This window comes from Oreochromis niloticus, unplaced genomic scaffold (genome assembly GCF_001858045.2).
Source record: "Oreochromis niloticus isolate F11D_XX unplaced genomic scaffold, O_niloticus_UMD_NMBU tig00007914_pilon, whole genome shotgun sequence".
Classification (NCBI taxonomy): Eukaryota; Metazoa; Chordata; class Actinopteri; order Cichliformes; family Cichlidae; genus Oreochromis; species Oreochromis niloticus.
The window spans coordinates 1-18,552 of NW_020328842.1; the positions used below are offsets into that span (position 1 = coordinate 1).

Genomic DNA, 18,552 nt, shown 5'->3' on the forward strand with positions numbered 1-18,552 from the left:
GGTGATAACTTACATAGTTGGAACACAGCACCACTCTCCAGTTTTCACTTGGTCATCCATCCTTCTCATCGGTTGGTCGGGGTAAGGCTGTCTTCTGGTGGGTGTTAGCTCCATTAATAACAATAATAACAACTACAAAACTACCTTTCAGTTACAATGTAATATTAATGTCACATATCAACAAAAAAAAACAATACAATACAATAAATAAGAGTTACAAGTTTAAAAACATGTTCTAACATAAACTAATCAGAGTCACTGTCATCAAGAGAAAAGTCAAAAGGCCTCTCCCAGAAACGTCTGACTCCAAAGAACCTGAGGATGTTGAAGGGGCATCGAACGTGTCACTTACCTTGCACCTCTTTGCACTTACCTCTTCGGGCAGAGGTCTTCTCGGCTTCTCTTTCCTGAGGAAGGAGCAGCAGAGGGAGCAGATGAGGAAGCAGATGAGGAAGGAGCAGCAGAGGAAGCAGCTGAGGAAGGAGCAGCAGAGGAAGCAGCTGAGGAAGGAGAGCAGAGGAAGCAGCTGAGGAAGGAGCAGCAGAGGAAGCAGCTGAGGAAGGAGCAGCAGAGGAAGCAGCTGAGGGAGGAGCAGCTGGCGGATCACCAACTGGGACAACAACTTGAGGGAAGAGTGGGCGTTGGCCTGGCCGATGGGGGCAGCACCTGGAGCAATAGGGGTTGCCAATCGTGCCAAAACGGCTCTGGAGGGTGCTCCCGGATGAGAGGGAATCATCTCTCTCATCCATGGTGTCGTACCCCGAGTCATCGCTAAGCCAATCCCCCCACTCTTCTGAGTCGTTCCAGTCAGATGAATTGTCAGTCGGTTCACTCACCTCTTCATCATCTACAGGTAGGTAGGGGGGTACTCACCTTCCTGTTCACCGTCATCAGCATATGGTGCTTCATGGAAAGAGGGTGAGGGTGAGAGAGGGAAAAATACTCACCATACTCACGTTCACTGATACGCTGGGTATCAGTGTCCTGTGCTTCACCAGAAGAGGTGGAGAGTGAGAAGAGAAAAAACTCACCATACTCGTTCACTGATACGCTGGGTATCAGTGCCTGAGCTTCACGAGTGGAGAGTGAGAGAGAGAAAAATACTCACCACACTCACCTTCACTGATACGCTGGTATCAGTGTCATCCAGGATCCTGATGACTTCAGGAAGGCCTTCTTCTGCAGGGCGTTCAACCACATAGTCAAGACGCCCTGTGAGGAAACAATTTTTAAAATCACATTAGGAATGTAATAGACACCCAGTGTTAAAGCAACAGACCTACATCTGTTAGTTGAGCAGAGGATGAGAGAAAAGCATTTTAGGCTACATTTATGTCAGACTGAATGACACTTCTACCTGTTCATGCAAGAAAAAAACAACTAAGTAACTAAGTTCAAATCTTTAAGTGAAGATTTTAATAGAAGACCACCAAACCTCCACCAAGTCAGCTCACTCCGTGTACTTTTAAGGTGACACTATTGTATTTTGTGTACATTCAATTTGTTTTATTTGTTCTTTGTAAGCCTTATGCAAACACTATGTTGGAATAGGTAATGGATAATAGGTATTGATTTGTAAATAGCCGGACATGAGTAACTTATTATATAAATATACTACAGTAAATTTATAACTAACCATGCAGCTCATTCTCCTGTTTATTTACAATTCACGATGTCACACATTTTGAAAAAAGCTCAGAGGTTAAATATGTGGATGCAAACCATAATGTAACATTTAGACCACATGTACCAATCTCATGTCCTAATGTAAAAAATAATATTATATATATATATATATTTTTAATAAAAACACAACCTCCTTGGCAAGAGTAAATATTGCACACACACAAAGCTCTGCAGGTATGTCTGAAATGCTGGTCAAGTGAAAAATAAACAAACAAACAGAAACTCTTAACTCAGAATCCACATTTTTAGAAATGTGCACAAGGACTGTATCTGCCATAAGGACAGATGCATCTAATCTGTGGTAAACATGCTATCCCTGTGTAAATATCCCTGTGTACAATATATCTCTCTGCTATCTAAAAAGATTAAAAGCATACCATAACATAAGATACCATTATTATACTGTTTTCATATTCTTTTGATATTATTTTATTTGTATTTTTTTTTTTTATCTTTGTGTTTTGCAGCAGAGAAAAAAATGATAGTTTATGTGAATAAAGCCTTGATCCGGAGAAGAAAAGGATGTTAGGAGGGGACGGTCACCGGGATCTGTGTGTTTACACCTGCGCGTTCTGACGCCATGACACCCTGAAGATGCCGTTACCACAGGCATTTTACAAATTTTAGTCCATTAAGCTATTTTTAACCATTTCATTTTAAAGAAAAGTGTCAAATTTTAAGCCTTCAAATCAAAGTAACACCTTTTTTTCAAATTCATACACCAGCCGTTAATAATTCTACACCTCTCCCGGAAAATTTAAAGCATACAAACAATTACCGGGAAAATCTTGGAATACACATATTTGATCACGTTAAAACTTGATATTCACACTGGAACTTGTTAAATTATTACAGTCATTTAAATTTAAAGAAATTTTCAAACGTACCTGCACGAAGTCCGGTGGCTGTCGATGAGTCGGGTCCACGGCGAGCCATCTTCAAACTTGAAAAACAAAAACAAGTACAAACAATCCACAGATGAAGTACTTGTTGTCGCTTTCAAGTAAAATCCGTTTACAGTAAAATGTTTTCCAAACTTAGCTTTCCACAGGCTGAGGTTGGAGCAGGTCAAACAAGTCCACGAGCAAGTGTAAAGGGACGATTGGAACCTTGTGCAGTGTTTATATACCCTCGGCACGCTATGGTTACGGTTGTCAACGTGCGTATACACGTGCACGTGATAGAACTATATGAATGGAGCTCACCGCAATGCAATTTACAGTTCATTTATGGTCATTTACAGTCATAGCTGGACTGGCCATCAGGGATACCGTGGGCCGATGGTGATTTTTCGTTTTTTATGGGCCGATGGGGTTTTTTGTTTTTGTTTTTGTAACGGTATAAAAAAATGAAAGGTGGTGGATTGCCAGATGCTGGCAGATGTGTAAAATAACTGATGTTTGGTGGTGGCTATGGCGGAGCGTCCACAGAGGCCAGCAGGTGGATGAGGGAAAGAGGAGGAGGAGAGACCCGTGGTGGACACCGGGCCAGCCGCGTTTGTATTGGGCTGAAAAGGAACGCGATTTGTCCCGACTTCAGCTTGAATGAAAAAAAAAGACACGAAGCTGGAGTTATTCTGTGTCTTTATGCTGTCAGCTGCCTCTTCGTCTCCCATTCTCCTCCCTCTCTCTCCTGTTGCTAAGCCCCACGCCCCCGGCACTGGGGGCAAAAAGGAGATCACGTTTAATCGGTTATAACGCGGGTTGAGAAATATAAGTCCAGACATGTGTGGTATCCACAGAAACCTCAGAATCTCAGCTAAATGTCATATAAACCATTTCTACAACCACCAAACACACCGAAAACAAGCCGTGATTAAACGAGCAGTTACGTAAATGCGCAGAAGTCCACTAAATAAACAAAACCGAACCAGAAATTCTTCAGACTTCATGTAACCGGTGAAAGATAGGCTGGTTAGCTTCCAGAGCTATCACTGACTCCACACACCAAGTTTCACCACGATCAGACCAAAATTCACTGAATTAGCCACAAAAGAAGACCACAAAAACACACAGCTGCGCAAATGCGCTAAGACAGAAATGGCTTACCGTGTGGTAGCCGGTAACCACATGATTGCCGGTAGGTTGCATCAGAGCCACATGCAATAAATTTGGACACATGTGGGTTTTGGCATTACAATGTCTGATTGGTTGAAGTGACGTGAACGTGGCATCGTTACTTTGAATCTATTGGCTAAAACGATTAAGAAGAGGTGTCAATCACGCAAATTGACCAAAAGAAACCAAAGTTACAGCCCCTCAGAGTTTAAAGGGCCAGAGGCCAATGAAGCGCTCTATGCGCACGGCAGTAAAGCGCCATTACCATGTAAATGTGTGGTTAATTCTTCCAAAATATTTTTAAAAAAAGCATGTTTAGCCTGTTAATAAAATTTATTACTTTCTGCTCTTTAATACCTAAAAAAATCAACTGGCATGGTGTCCAATTGTGTGCCAAAATGGACATTTTTGTACAATGTCTGGATATTCATGTATTGACAGGGCTGTAGTTTTTCACTGTTTTACTTTAGAAACATAAATCTTTGCACAGATGATGTTTATAGGTTGGTTACTGGATTTCTGGAACCAAATGTGAGCTGAGGCATATTTTAAAAGGGTTATATGCTAAAATTACCAAAAAAATTAGGCGAGAATAAATCTACTTACTTTTTCTGTGTTCCAGTCTCAGTAACTTTGACACAGTAATATCTGCTTTAATATTTACACCTCTGATTAAATTTCCCAAGTGTTAGCTTCATTTTGATACCAAGATTGTAAGGACAGAGTTTGTAATTGCAGAGAAATAATCAATTTAATTTGGGCATTACATTTTTGAGCAGGAAGCTCAGAAACCCCCTTGGGGCTTAAGAGGTTAAATGATGAAACTGATCAATGATCAGCTGATCGGCTTTTCGCTCTTGTTTGTTTATCGATCATTTCGAGCCAGAAACCAGCGGATGTCGCGCTAAACAGCAGCAGCACGTTAAAGCTTGATCAGCTGTTGTTAGAATTATTTACTTTCTAGTATCAGCTGATGTTGCTGGGCCACAGTTGTAACAGCTGCTGGTCATGATATCGGTTTGGATATGTGGTGAGAGGGAAACATGAAGATGAAACCAAGAGATGTCCTTACTGAATCATCAGAGCTGAACAGGTGGTGGAGAAACAGGTTTACCTTTAGGTAACATGGATGAGTTGAAGAGAAGTTATGAACTGTTTCTGAGAGACAAATAACATCAGGATCCTTTTTTAGGTAGCCGACAGCTGATAGCTGTGCAGAGACGGGTCTAGCAAAGTTTTGCAAGGGGGCAGGTAACCATGTACATGCACTGTTTATAAGATTGGGGAAACCTGCAGTCAGCTGAGACTGAAGAAGTCAATTGGATGAGTGACGAAACGTTTTCCCACAAAACGTTAAGTCCAGATGAACAGAATTAACTTTTGGAGATAGTATATAGCTCATGCTAATATCACATCTTCACATTTGTCTTTTAGAGGTAACAATAACTTTGCATTCTCGCTACTCACCATGCTCTAAAACAGGTATATGTTAGCAATGACAACATTTAACAAATGTTTTTAAAATTCTAGCCGTGCTAATTAGCCTTAGGATTGGTTGAGGTCTGTGCAAGCCTTTGGAACAAATCAGTCTTGTAAAGCTCACTATTTTCCAGGTGAGCCTATAGCACATTTGTTAAAGTCAGTCCGGACTGTACAGCTTCTAATCAGAAATAATTCAACTTTGTTTCTTTTTTTTTTGCGCTCGTTAATCTTTTTCTGTCAACAGGATAGTTTGAAAGTCTTAAATAACTCCTGTTAAAATGTTGTAGGGCTGTAGAGTGGGGTCATGTTAACAATCCATTAAAACTTGTGGTCTTCAAGGTCAACTTTATGATTTATGGGTGGAAATTGACAAAAGTCTTAGAACCTACAAACTTTGATTCTTACAACTGTGCTGTGTATATGTCTTAACATATAGGAGGAACCTATAAAGGTAACTGACCTTTGACCTTTCCTTCAAGAAGGTACATGTAATGTCTACAGTGATTAGACATGCTTAATAAAACAGTGTGGGGCACAGAGTATTTTGTGTGTCAGTGTGGAACATGTCAGTAACACTGAGGGTTACACACACTTTGCCAGGTACACCTGTTCACCTGCTCGTTAAACACAAATATCTAGTGAACCAATCAGACGTCAGCAAATTAAACTATTTAAGCATACAGACATGTTCATGATGACCTGCTGAAGGTCAAACCAAGTATCAGAATGGGGAAAGAGAACGCGTGGTTGTTGGTGCCAGATGGGTCTGAGTATTTCAGAAACTGTTCATCCAATGAGCTCACAAAATTACCTCTACAGTTTACAGACTGTAGTGGCAATCCAACCAGCAAAAGGCCACCTGAGGGAAACTGAAGTATTTCCAACTCATCCTGGTGATGAGGTCAAACACAACCAGTACTTTTAACATTTTATCAATTATTTACCAAATTAAAAAACAACTTGTGGTAACTTATTTTTAATTTTACTGCATACAAGTTGAATGTAACTAAATCACATGACCTTTTATCGTCCTTGAGCTTATTTCTAGTACAGCATGTAATATAAACACTGTATGTTATTTAAAAAATAATAACTAAAAACACTCCTTGTAATACGTTACAATCAGCTCAACCTTTATCTTAAAATCCAATCCAACTTTATTTACAGAGCACTTTAAAAGCAACATGGTTGACGAAAGTGCTTTCCAGTAAAAAAAAGAGATAAAGTGGATCTGACAGCCGTGGACGGTGAGCCATGCACACCGCCGACATCTTGGCTCACAAACCACAGCTGACATGAGTTGGATATAAACAAAGTATATCATGTAAATAAAGTATATCAGCCAACATACTGGACACTGTTCTGCTGAACAAACACACATTATCCAATATTGTAGCTGGTGTTATTTGATAATATTTAAATATTTTCAGAATTAAAGTTTATATTTATTTGTCACACAATTTGAAACTTTAATAACCTTACAATAAAACAATTTCAGATTTAATTATTCTGAAACTAAGTTTAAGCTTCTCATAGCCAGCACAAGGCCAGTTGCAGACTTACTGGTGGTCCTGTGCTGGCCTATGTGTGGATTACCTCTGGGTCACCAAAGGGCCGTCATTCTTTGCGGTATGTGGGTGATGTATAAGCACATTGTGTGCAGCTGTGGGCCAGTTGCAGACACACTGCTGGCCCTGTGCTGGCCCAGAACAGTTTCAGCTCTGGCCTCAGATGTCAGCCTAATGTGTACCTTAATCGAGCCATGTAATAACAACATGTGGCGGAACATAATATTGCAGAAGTAACATGACAAAATCTTATACAGCGCTTTTCTACTGTCCCGATTACCCAAAGTGCATTATACATGCCACATTCACACACTTTTACCTAACTGAGTGCATCCTAACTACATTCATACACCTTGACCTCTCTCATGCAGACTGGAGGAGCCAGGGATCAAACCACTAACCTTTCGATCAACCGGTGAGCTGCTCTACCTCCTGAGCTACAGCCACCCGGTGGTAAACATGAGTAAACTCTCACTAGGTTTTGGATAAAGTGCACACTCTCAAACTTGTCAAACCTGCATTTGAAAAGTTGGCTACCATAGCAGTATAGTATTGCAACATAGCATTTGAGTTTTCTAACTGAAATAAGAAAACAGGAACACAAATAGTGGCATCATTGCCAGACCTGGCCCACATCTGGTTGATATACAACCTGCCACGACACCAGTCAGTCAGAAGTGCCAGCTTGATGCCGGATCCGGGCCAGACCTGTTTTCTTTGAGCCTGGGCCACATAAACCAAACCACAATCGGGCCAGATGTGGCATGCCATCACATAGACAGTGCCATCTACACCAGGCCTGGCCCACATCTGGATTACATGTCATTTACCATGCCAGAAGTCAGCCAGCAGTGCCAGCGTGACACCAGATCCGGGCCAGGTCTGTCTGCTATGTGGGAAGTATAAAAACTATGGGAATGTACAACCATCATACCGCTCAGGAGGAGACCTTATAAAGATGCTGGCTGAAACTGGTAACACAGTGTCACTATCCACTGTAAAATGAGTCCTGTACTATCATGAGCTAAAAGGTTCCTCTTAATCTCTGGAGACATGTCCTGTGGTCTGATGAAACAAAAATGTTCGGCTATAATGATAAACAATATATTGGAGGAAAAAGGAGGACGCTATGAAGCCTCAGAACACCATCCCAACTGTGAAGTATGGGGTGGCAGCTTCATGTTGTGGGCCGTTCTGTTGCAGAAGGGACTGGTGCACCTCACAGAATAGATGGCATCATGAGAAAAGAAATTTATGTGGAGTATCTGAAGACATCAACCAGGAAGCTGAAGCTTGGGCGCAAATGGGTCTTCCAAATGGACAATGACCCCAAGCATACCTCCAAATTAGTTACAAAGTGGCTTAAGGATAATAAATCAAAGTTTTGGAGTGGCCATCACAAAGTCCTGATCTCAGTCCTGTAGAAAAATTGTGGGTGGGACGGAAAAAGCAAGTGTGAGCAAGAAGACCTACAAACCTGAGGCAGTTACACCAGTTCTGTCAAGAGGAGTGGGCCGAGATTCCAGCAAACTATTGCAGAAAGCTTGTGGAAGGATTCCTGAAGCATGTGGCCCGAGTTTACGTATACTCAGACTACGAAGACAGTTAAAAGAAACAAAAAACAAACAAACAAAGTTCTCTCTCTTTATTTTGAATGTGTAAACAGATTCTACAAAAAGATGTAAACACAAAGCGTCCATTGCAAAATAGTCACTTCCCTTTGGCCATGTGTTGTTCTAGTAGGAAGATTACACTATGAAATAAGAAGTTATCTCTACGTTTTTAGTTAAACTGCTACGCAGATAAGCTACACAAAAACACCACTATGTGTTGGAACAGGAAGTGATACTCTACCGCAGAGAGAGCGAACACCAACTGGATGGCGCTGTAGTCTGCACTATAGCTTTTTATTATTTATTCACTAATGAAAAAGCACACATATTGCAGCTCTTCCTTTTTGCTTACTGGATCTAGAACACCATTTAGATCATAACAGCTCCTGATCAGGATGAATTTCATTTTCAAATCAAATTTCATGTCCCAGTTTCACAATTTTGTAACATAATATTTCAAAGCTTGCTTATGGGCTTGTTTTGGAGCAGACCAACAGTCAGGCTCGTCTTCACCCTTACTGTCAGACTCTGAATTGATGGTTCTGCTATATCTCACCTGGCTGAGTGGGGACACAGAGTTCCCACTGCAGGAGCTTGGGTTTGAGTCTGGCCTCGACCATTTCCTGTGTGCCATACCGCTTCACTCTCTCCCCACCTTCCTGTCTGCTGTCTGGCAAAAGGCCTCATGTTCTGAAATCTCTTCCTCTCCATCATCTTTGAGTTTCTTTGAGTGGAGCTTCTTTTGCAGCTGTGACAAAATATAGAACGGTTTCTGCAACCGGGGAGTAAAATGTGCTGCAGTGTGAGGGCGCACAGGTGTAGGTGTGGAATTTTACATATAAATATTATAGTTTACTTCATGCACAAGAAATGTAGACATTTAATCTAACCCACTTTTCATCAGCTACATAACCTTTATTGGAGATTATATTCATAAATTGTGTGTATCACACTCACAAACACACATCCACTAAACTCTCTCTTTTTATATCTCTCCCTCTCTCTGGTGAATGATGGAGGTTTGGTGGACTGTGTGGTTTGTCTGGCTGAAAGTTGTGTTTTTTTTATGTGTGGTGTGTTGTGAGGCTGATGATTTAGTGTAATTGTGTATGGTGTTGTTAGTGTAGTTTATGTGGTGTTAGTGGTTTTTCCTGGATGCAGAGCAGGTCAGTATGCCGTGGACTTTTACACCACCATGTTAGGGATGGAGTAAAGTAATAAAGCTTGTGTGGAGAAGCTGCTGCAGGGGCTTCCTCAGCTGAGCTCTGAGGACAGAGCTGTCCTGGATGCTAACTTTTCTTTGGAGGAGATTAGTGCTGCTGCTGGTCAGCTGGCTCCTGCACAGGGTGGGCTGCCTGCAGACTTCTGTAAAGGACTGTTACTGGCATCGAGTCATCATGTGGGGCTCTCTCTTCTCCCTTAAAAACAGAGATTTGTCTCTGCGTAGACCTGGAGACCCATGACTCTGTTATGCACAGATTACTAACTTCCTTCAAAAGTACTGGCCACCAGGCTGAAACACTTTGTGAAATGAATCACTCACAGAGATCAGTCGTACTGTGTACCACACAGCTCTAATGTGAACAAGAGTGTTTCTCATGAGAGACTTGGTAGTTATTTGTAAATTGTACAGTTTGATGTTGGAATAATTTCTTTAGATTAAGAGAAAGTGTTTGATAGGATTGACGATCTTTTTTGTTTTTCCATTATGAGAAGTTTTGCTTTTTGGAGGTGGATTTTTGTCACTTTTGGGGCTGTTGTATCAGGCGGCTTTCTGTTTTGTAAAAGTGGATGATGGGCTGAGCTGCCCAGTTCGGAGAGGATCTAACTGGAATGTCCTGTTTCTGGAATATATATTTATATTGGTATATTTGTTAGAAATGTAATCTTTGTTAAATGTTTTAAGAGATAAATAAGCAAAGTTATCTAGATTTATGTTGCCAGGTTTATCTTGGAGGCCTCTGCTGGTGTTGTCCTTGTTTTTCTGTTTTCAGTACAGATCAGAGTGATGTGGACTTTCTCAAAAGATGTTTAGATTTGTATGAGAAAGCATCTTCAGCAAAGGTGAGCTGGTGAAAAAAATATGGTGTAACAGGTTTGTTGGTGGTCATATAGAGACTTTTTTTTTAGGAAAAGAAGAGTCTCGGAGGTTGCCATGGAGACGGTCTGTGTCAGACTGTCCAAGCCAAAAATGGATGCTGTACATACACTGATAAATGTCATTTCAGGGGTGGCCAGATTGAAATCCAGAGAAAACTATGCTAGAGGTGAAAGGTCAAACATTGGTCATCATGTTGTTTTAAAGGTGTGCTGTGTTCAGTCCCAGGGCCTTGCCTTTTTATTTCATTTGTCTTTGGTTTTTATTTGTGCTCTTGTAATTATTTTGTGATAAAACTTTTCTATTTTGAGATCAAGATTCAAGTGGAAATAAAAGTTTGTGTTAAATTTTCTCCATCTCCCTCTCTTTGTGTGTCCGTCTCTCTCCCTTGGTTTCTGTAGAGGTACAGTGTGGGGGCGCCTGGATAAATGTTAAACAGAAGCTAGATGTAGTGTTCCTCCACTGTCCATTAAGGACTTGAGGAAAAGAAATGGTGGAGAACAAAGTGTATGGTGTATTTATAAAAGAAAATGGCTTTTAAATTGTATACCAAAACGACCTCTAGTCAACTACAACTTGTTACATAATCATCAGGACTGTTTTATCAGTTTAACAGTTTATGGATTGACTTCTTTCGGTTCATTCACTGTTTACATCATGAAGGAAAAAGAAGGCAACAGGCTGAGAAATGAAGCTGTTGAGTGTCTTTGTGGCCACACGGGGCAGTGCTGCATAAATAGTAGAATCTCTTACTGGACACTTTTTCTAGACCTCTTTTTAAATGACTTTTAAAAACAGCAACAAAATGACTTACATCAGGATCTGATATGGTTGTGTTTTTTTGTTGAGCTTTATATATTTCAGAATGCCTAGAGTTTGTTTGTTTCCCATGTTTTGTGATACAGAACATCTCCTCTCAGATGGCTGTTGTCTCATAATGGGTCATTACCTGGTCTGATGGTGTGTTTGTTCCATTTATAAATCAAGTGATTGATTTGTGAAATGAGAGATGGCCTCTGACCTGCTGACTGGTGTCTGATCTTCTCTGCTCCCCTCAAATTTGACAGCTACTCAGCTAATGTGATGGTGGACAGGAAGTCACTAAACCTGGACTCTGGAAACACATTTCTAGGGATAAAAAAGTGAATGTAGATCGTTTCAGGAGATAAATATGAAATGATCGATTTGGCGATTATACTAATTTAGTAAGAAAAGAATGTATGAAAGAATTTTTATCTATACACTTAAGCAACGACCAGAGTCTTAGAATTACGCTTTCACCAGGTTTTACTTGACTGAACAACAGAACCTCTCTGTCTCCTTTATAAGGGGTCCATCCTGAGTTACACAATGAGTGTTTCAAATGTGTGCAATAACCCACTGCATGTGTAGTCACGCTGAGACCGCGTGGTCTTATTTTTATTACCCCTTGATTCAGCTGTGACCTGCTTATCAAGTCTTTTTACAAGTACATCATAATTATCTGCTCTCATGCAGACATAAGTTGAGCAATGGTTTAACAAAATTTCCCATCAGAAACATGAAGGTTTAGCTTTAAGCTTATTTGTCCAAAACAACAATGGATAAACTGCCAGCAGCTGGATTGAAATAGAACATAGTAGTGTTGGATGTAAGTAAAGGAAATACAAGTATAACTGTGACTATGGAACAAATCTCCTTCAGTGTTAAACCTTAATGTTAACCTGATTGTGTTTATTAGAAAAATCAGCTATTACAGTGTCTGTGATTGCGCCACATAGTTAGTTAACTCTGGTTGTCTGTGGGTTTGTGTCAAATTTGGAGTGAACAAAAGCATGAAAACTGTGGAAGATGCAGACTGTGAAAGTCTAGTTTATTTCATGAATACAAAAAAAAGTTTACAGTCGCTAGAACAAAGTAGCATACATTCATGATAAAGTAAATACCACAACGCAACTTGGACAGTGAGAAGTCAAATGAATTGTCTTAGAACTTATTATATTCTTTAAGCGTAAAAGCAACACCCAATATTAGTGTTTGTGTTTTAAGCCTTCTATTCAAAACTAGTACGTGTCAGCACTTCTTTCTCCCAGCAGCATTATTGAAGTGACACTTTAACGACACTTTACCTGCTGATGCTTCACATCACAATCTTTATGACGAAAAAGCTCAGATGTCTGTGCTGTCACTTGTTATGAAAATGGACAGAACCTGGGCTCAGGCTTCCTCTTCTTCTTTCCTTACTCTTTAATAATAAACATAGATCAGTAAAATAGCCATGTTTTTATACAAATGATTGTGATGAAGAGAATTTAGATTTTTTTTCTCCAGTGTGCATGAACTCAAACTCTTTTGAGTTCAAATCTTTTATTTTTACCGACAACTGGGGAAATCCAAACTTGATGTACCAGGTCAACTCAGTGAGCACACACACACACACACACACACACACACACACACACTGTATCATAATAAATGCCATGATATCTTTCTTGTTCAAATAGTTTATTCACTTAACAAAGAGGTAGCTTGGAAACTCAGTAAGAAGGAAGAAAGCTAGTTTAAGGACACTTTCTCAAATAAAGAGGATTTCATCATCTTTCTGTTCATAATACAGGCTAAATAAAAGAAGAGATACATCAGAAACAAATCAGTAGATCCAGAAATTATAGAGGCAAACTCTTTTCAGCTATAGAGGCAGAGGTACACTTCATGTACTCATTAGCGTACAGTTCAAATGCCTGTGTTAGGGTGCATTGTTTCAGTTTCATTAAGTCTTCTTGCAATTACATGATAATTATTATGCTGGACAAGAGTGATCAAAGCTCATAAACATCTGAGTTACACAATGAGTCTTTCAAATGTGTGGAATATCCCAGCTATAACCTTTGCTTTCAATTTGGTTAAACTTGGCATTCAGATCACAGTCTAAACAACAAGTACAGGAGGTCTTCCACTCCACAATTAAAAATAGCAACACTCATGTAAGGCTTTATTCTCCATAGTGTCAAGATAAAGCAACATTAAATAATGGATCTTCCATTTGAAATAATTACAGTTTGTATAAATTCACGCTGAAGACCAAAATACACACACATACATAAAACACATAAACCACTAAAACCTAATTAAAACACATGGAAAATTACCTCATTTGTTGTGCTATTCAAAGATGTGTATGTGTGTGTATTCAGGCCAAGTCATAAAGAAAACGATAGAGGTCAATATACTTATATGATCTATAGTCGCTGCAGATTAATGAAATATAGTGGAAACTTGAAGATCCTAGCTATAGTAGTTTGTGGGAAACAAATACAGTGAAGTGACCATTTAGCTCTTATGGCATAAAACTGTTTAGTGTATTATTATTTGCTTTTCTACAGTATGATATTTGTTTAATAATGGATTGGATTAGTGCATAAAATAAGTTGATAAATAAAATTTTAAATATCTAATCATCATATCAAAAATCATATATTTGGAGGGAGTGTCTTTGACACATGCTGACTGCATCCTTCTTATAACCAGAACAGGAAGTGAGATCAGAGGTGAACAAGAGTGAGCTGTTTGGTGAAAGGAACAGGAAGGATGAAGAAGAGGTGAACATCCACACAGTTTAAAAGGAGAAATAAGAGCACAAGCTCTAAGATGAAGACTGGTAATGATTAAAAACTGCACTAAATAGTATCATTCTGTGACTTCAAACTTTAGGTAGTGCATAACATTTACCACTTTATATTAATTTTACTATACGCTAAAATAAATAAAAGTAAATAACTTTAAAAGGTGCTGTTATTGAGTGAAAATTCAAAACATTTCAGGGCTGGGGTAAGCCCTGTATGCTTCAAGATCCTAGCAACGCCCTCGCCAGCAGCAGCAAATTGATATGGACCAGTTTATGCCTTTTATTTGGTTGTAAACTCTGATATACTCTTATAATTAACCTTTGGGTGACTGCACAAAGACTGAGAGGGGATGACAGAGAGGGAGAGAAAGGGAGAAAGATGGAGGAACACAGCACATATAAGAAACAGGTAAGAGTGGACATGAAGTCAAAGTCAGGGACATGTCCGATAACAAAGACCTTCCACCTGGCTACATATATGTCACTTCCACTTTGCCCACATTCATCTATGATGATCACTCATAACTAAGCAGTGTGCTATGCTCTTATCAAACGAAGAGCCGAAACTGCTCTTAAAATAACTGTTACAAGAATATTTTTTGTTATTTTAGTTGAATATAAAATTTTTGTGTGTGATTGTCAGTACAAAGAGGAAGCGAGGACAGAGAGACTGGAACTAACAGAGATCAGGTGGATTTTTCACAAAATCTACATGCATTAAATGGATGCGTTGTGTGATTTTCAGTAGCACTCTGCTATTAATGTGAATAATAGCATTTAGCAACATTCACATCACTGTAACCTTGAACAGGATGAATGCCACTATACTGATGTGACAGACTACAAATCTGTTCTCCACTCTCTGAATTGGTGAGCATGAGTCTCTGTGCTGAGTCTGCACAACAAAGTGTTTGAGTTTGTATGAATTCAAAAGCTGTCATTAGTTGTTGGCTTCTTGTCCAGGTATGTGGAGTCGCAGGGTGATTTTTAACTGTCTGTACTGTATAATGGTACTTTAAATACTTGATGATTTGATGGACTGTCCTCTATGTGGTTAAGAGACTGAAACAATGCCGTGCAGGTTTCTCCTCTGATCTGCTTTTTCATAAACTGGTTTTGAAATTTACTGGTCAGCATGACTGTGCCATTGCATCAGGTTTTAAACTAAAGTGACCACCGTAAAGATGATGTATTATATTAAAATCTGTTATTCTTAGACACTGCTGTAGGTCATCCAAAAATTAGATTTCTTTTGAAGGTAACACTAAAATGTGTATCCAACTGAAGTGAGGTTTGCAAATGTGAAAAGGGTTGGCTACATTTGCAAACAGCATATGACATTAATATTAATTACAAGGCACCATAAACATGACATTAAGACTGAGCTGAGCCCTAAAGGTTTGATCCTGGAGTCGCCCCTGATTGAGTGCTTCTCACACATTTATGATTTTGAACAATTTACAGAAAATAATATCAACTGTAAGTACTTTTAAAGATTCAATATATAATAATAGTTGCTAAATTCATGCAAGTCAAATAACTGATGAAATAACTACAGAAACAAAATTATACTTCATGTGTTTCATCAGCACAAATCTTCATCTGTAAAATAACAAGTAACTAAAGATGTCAGATATTTGTGGTGAAGTTAAATGTACCAATTCCCACTGAGAGGCAGTGGAGAAGAAGCCACAAATGTGATGGAAAGACCAATGCAAAGTACAAATTCCTCACATTTGTACTTAAATACTATACTGTAGTAATTGTACTTAATATCATCTGGCAAAAATGACCCAACAACTTTCATGCAAACATCACAGTTTCTGAACAACTGAATGATCAACGTGACACATGTAGAAACAATTCACACAGAAGAAGTTTCTTCCAGAGCGGACTGTTTATTTTGGATGTTATTTTCATTTGATTATTTTCCATTACTCTGTGTAATGACTTGATTTATCCAACCAATGTAAGAGCAGACCTTCAGCGAAATACCTGGTTTGGTACAGGCACAGTCATAACTACCAACATACACACCATGAATCTTGTTGTTTTTGGCTATCACTCCACCACCAGAATCACCCTGAGAGAGAAAACAAATTATATGTTTGTTCTAAAACATCTGATAATGATACAGATAAAATGTTGGCAGCATGGCAACTCACCGGACATGTGTCCACTCGAGGTTCTTTGTGACACATCGTGTTTCCGTTTGGCCATAATAATGTTGACTTACATGGATGGAGGTTAGGCTCACACTCAACAACATGCATTTTTGCACACTGGAGATGAGGCAGATAACCAGGGACTAGAGAAAAAATGTAAAAAACAAAAGTGTTTCATGCAAGGAAATCAGACATTGAAAGAAACATGCTTTGCCTCATTTCTGGAACAAAATGTGTTCTTTAAAAGAAGCTAAGCAGCGTTTAAAAAGGAGGGAAATTGACAGTATATCCAACATAAAATGAAATGAATACTTTATGTCATCACAGTTTTCAAATAAAATGAAAAAGTAACTATAACAGGCACACAAGACAAAATCAAAGTATAATATGAACTAAAAAATTGTGAAATAATCAAAACAATGCTGTTCTCACGTTTGTTGTAGTTTACATCAACCATATAACCACCATGGCCTGCAATCTGAATGACATCCAGCCTACAAATTAAAAAAAATAAAATAAATTCCATGTCCATGTCTGCAGGCTGAGTATTTCCAGTCCACTTTAAGTCAGCGAATCTTTGCAGATTCAAACATTTTATTAAAACATTACATTTCCTTCCATTTCCTAATGCTCATGTTTTATTGTCAGTTATGATATGATAGATCATGGATGTACCTCCTAAGCAGGTACCTAAAATCCAAACCAGAACCCTTACCTCAATATTCAAGTCTCAGTTACATTATTGTTAATAAAGAAGCTTTGCAGTCACTAATGGGGGTTTGTAACTTCAGAAGCATGATGTCATTTTTTTTCATAGACTACAGATGTTGCTACATTTTTTTGCTCTTCCTGGATGTTTAAAAAACCAACCAACTAAACAAGAAAAATATATGTTATGTCAACATATTATGGACTTCCAGAATTCAAACTTTACACTTAAAAGGTTACTCAAAACTCACTTTTTACGACGTGTACATTTAGGTAAGACAACAGGCTTAATCTTATTCTCTGGTGGGTCGATTTTCAGAAGCATGATGTCATGTTTTCCTGTTTGGTCCTGAAAGATCTTGTGATCAATAATTCTCGCAATTCTTCCTGGACCGGGATGAATTCCTACATATGCAGACATAGTCCTAAACATGGAAATGGTAAAAGAACAAAATACCAGTAATGAGTTTTGTCTCTGGACTGTTTTTTTTTAAGTGAAACAGTCATTTCTCACCATCCAGGTTCATCTTTCCAACAGTGAGCTGCAGTTAGAACCCACTCGCTGTGGATCAGAGAGCCGCCACATAGATGATAGTAATCGCTTCTATCGGTCTGAGTTATTTCTACGTGATACAGACGATCATTTTTCTCACACCTATGATCGTGAAAGATTCTCTTGTGCAAATCCACCTCTGTGCACACCGTGAAACCTGAGAGAAGAGGAATATACTTACAAAGTGTTGGCTTACCACCTGAACAACATATTATCTTAGCCAGGAGCCAGTTATTATGGTTGTAACCAGCAACATGGCTAGAAAAATGAGGCAAAATTCACACTGTGAGACATTCTGAAAAATTTACAAAAATTAATGTAATGGAGAGACAAAGAATGAGAACAAAAAAGCACGACTTAATCAAGCCAAGTTAAACAAGTCTTTATAAACATAGATATGTCATAGGTATGGTTCAAATACACAAAGTTTAAAAATAAAAGCAGAAGAAACGAGTGCAGTAGTTCACTCACCAACCCACAGGAGGAGTGGGAGGAACTTCAGGTGAGCCATTGCTGTCATTCAGCTTGCAGTGAATGCTGTGCTGGGACACTTTTTAAACCTCTTCTCACTGTGTTGGTGAGAATAGATCCACCAATCACACAGCCCAGTTTTATCAATAAAATGCCATTGGTTGGAACGGTCTTCATGCAAAAGTTAAACGTCTCATCCTATTAAAAAGAAAAGTGTTACTGTAGCCTTTGTCATCCACATACTGCAGGAAATGACACTGCAGTGCAAACAGAAGTTATGTTTTCATAGAATTATTACTAAATTGGGCTTTTGAATGTTTGCTCGTGCACAGCAACTATATTCACAGTCCAAATTGTTCTGTTTCACAAACTCTTTGCCTTTTTCGGTGATATATATGCAAAGCTCAGTGACAGTTATTTATTTGCTTCAGTAGCTCATTAGGGTCTGTCTCAAACCTTTTATATAAGCAGTATAAAAAAGCATGAAACATCAGTTGTTCAGTTAATGTGATATTGGCTGACTTGATATAACAATTTCTTTTCATTT

The 18,552-nt window shown here is 38.9% G+C and overlaps 1 protein-coding gene across 1 annotated transcript; it reads right to left on the minus strand.

Moving 5' to 3' along the window:
- Positions 1-15,995: 15,995 nt before the first annotated feature.
- On the minus strand, positions 15,996-18,148 carry LOC109199934 (cationic trypsin-like). The gene is made up of 6 exons (XM_019355280.2): positions 18,006-18,148; positions 17,496-17,691; positions 17,233-17,406; positions 16,706-16,767; positions 16,274-16,416; positions 15,996-16,191 (listed from the first exon to the last, which is right to left on the minus strand). The coding sequence occupies exons 1-6, from the start codon at positions 18,052-18,054 to the stop codon at positions 16,033-16,035; spliced, it is 783 nt and encodes a 260-aa protein (XP_019210825.1). The 5' UTR covers positions 18,055-18,148; the 3' UTR covers positions 15,996-16,032.
- Positions 18,149-18,552: the final 404 nt, after the last annotated feature.

What these genes read in the sequence shown, in the direction of transcription:
- LOC109199934 (XM_019355280.2), bottom strand. Translation starts at nt 18,054, where the DNA reads ATGACAGCAATGGCTCACCTGAAGTTCCTCCCACTCCTCCTGTGGGTT. An exon ending in TGGAAAGATGAACCTGGATG is followed by an intron (nt 17,407 to 17,495) that starts GTGAGAAATGAC and finishes TTCCATGTTTAG; the next exon opens with GACTATGTCTGCATATGTAG. An exon ending in CTCGAGTGGACACATGTCCG is followed by an intron (nt 16,192 to 16,273) that starts GTGAGTTGCCAT and finishes TTTCTCTCTCAG; the next exon opens with GGTGATTCTGGTGGTGGAGT.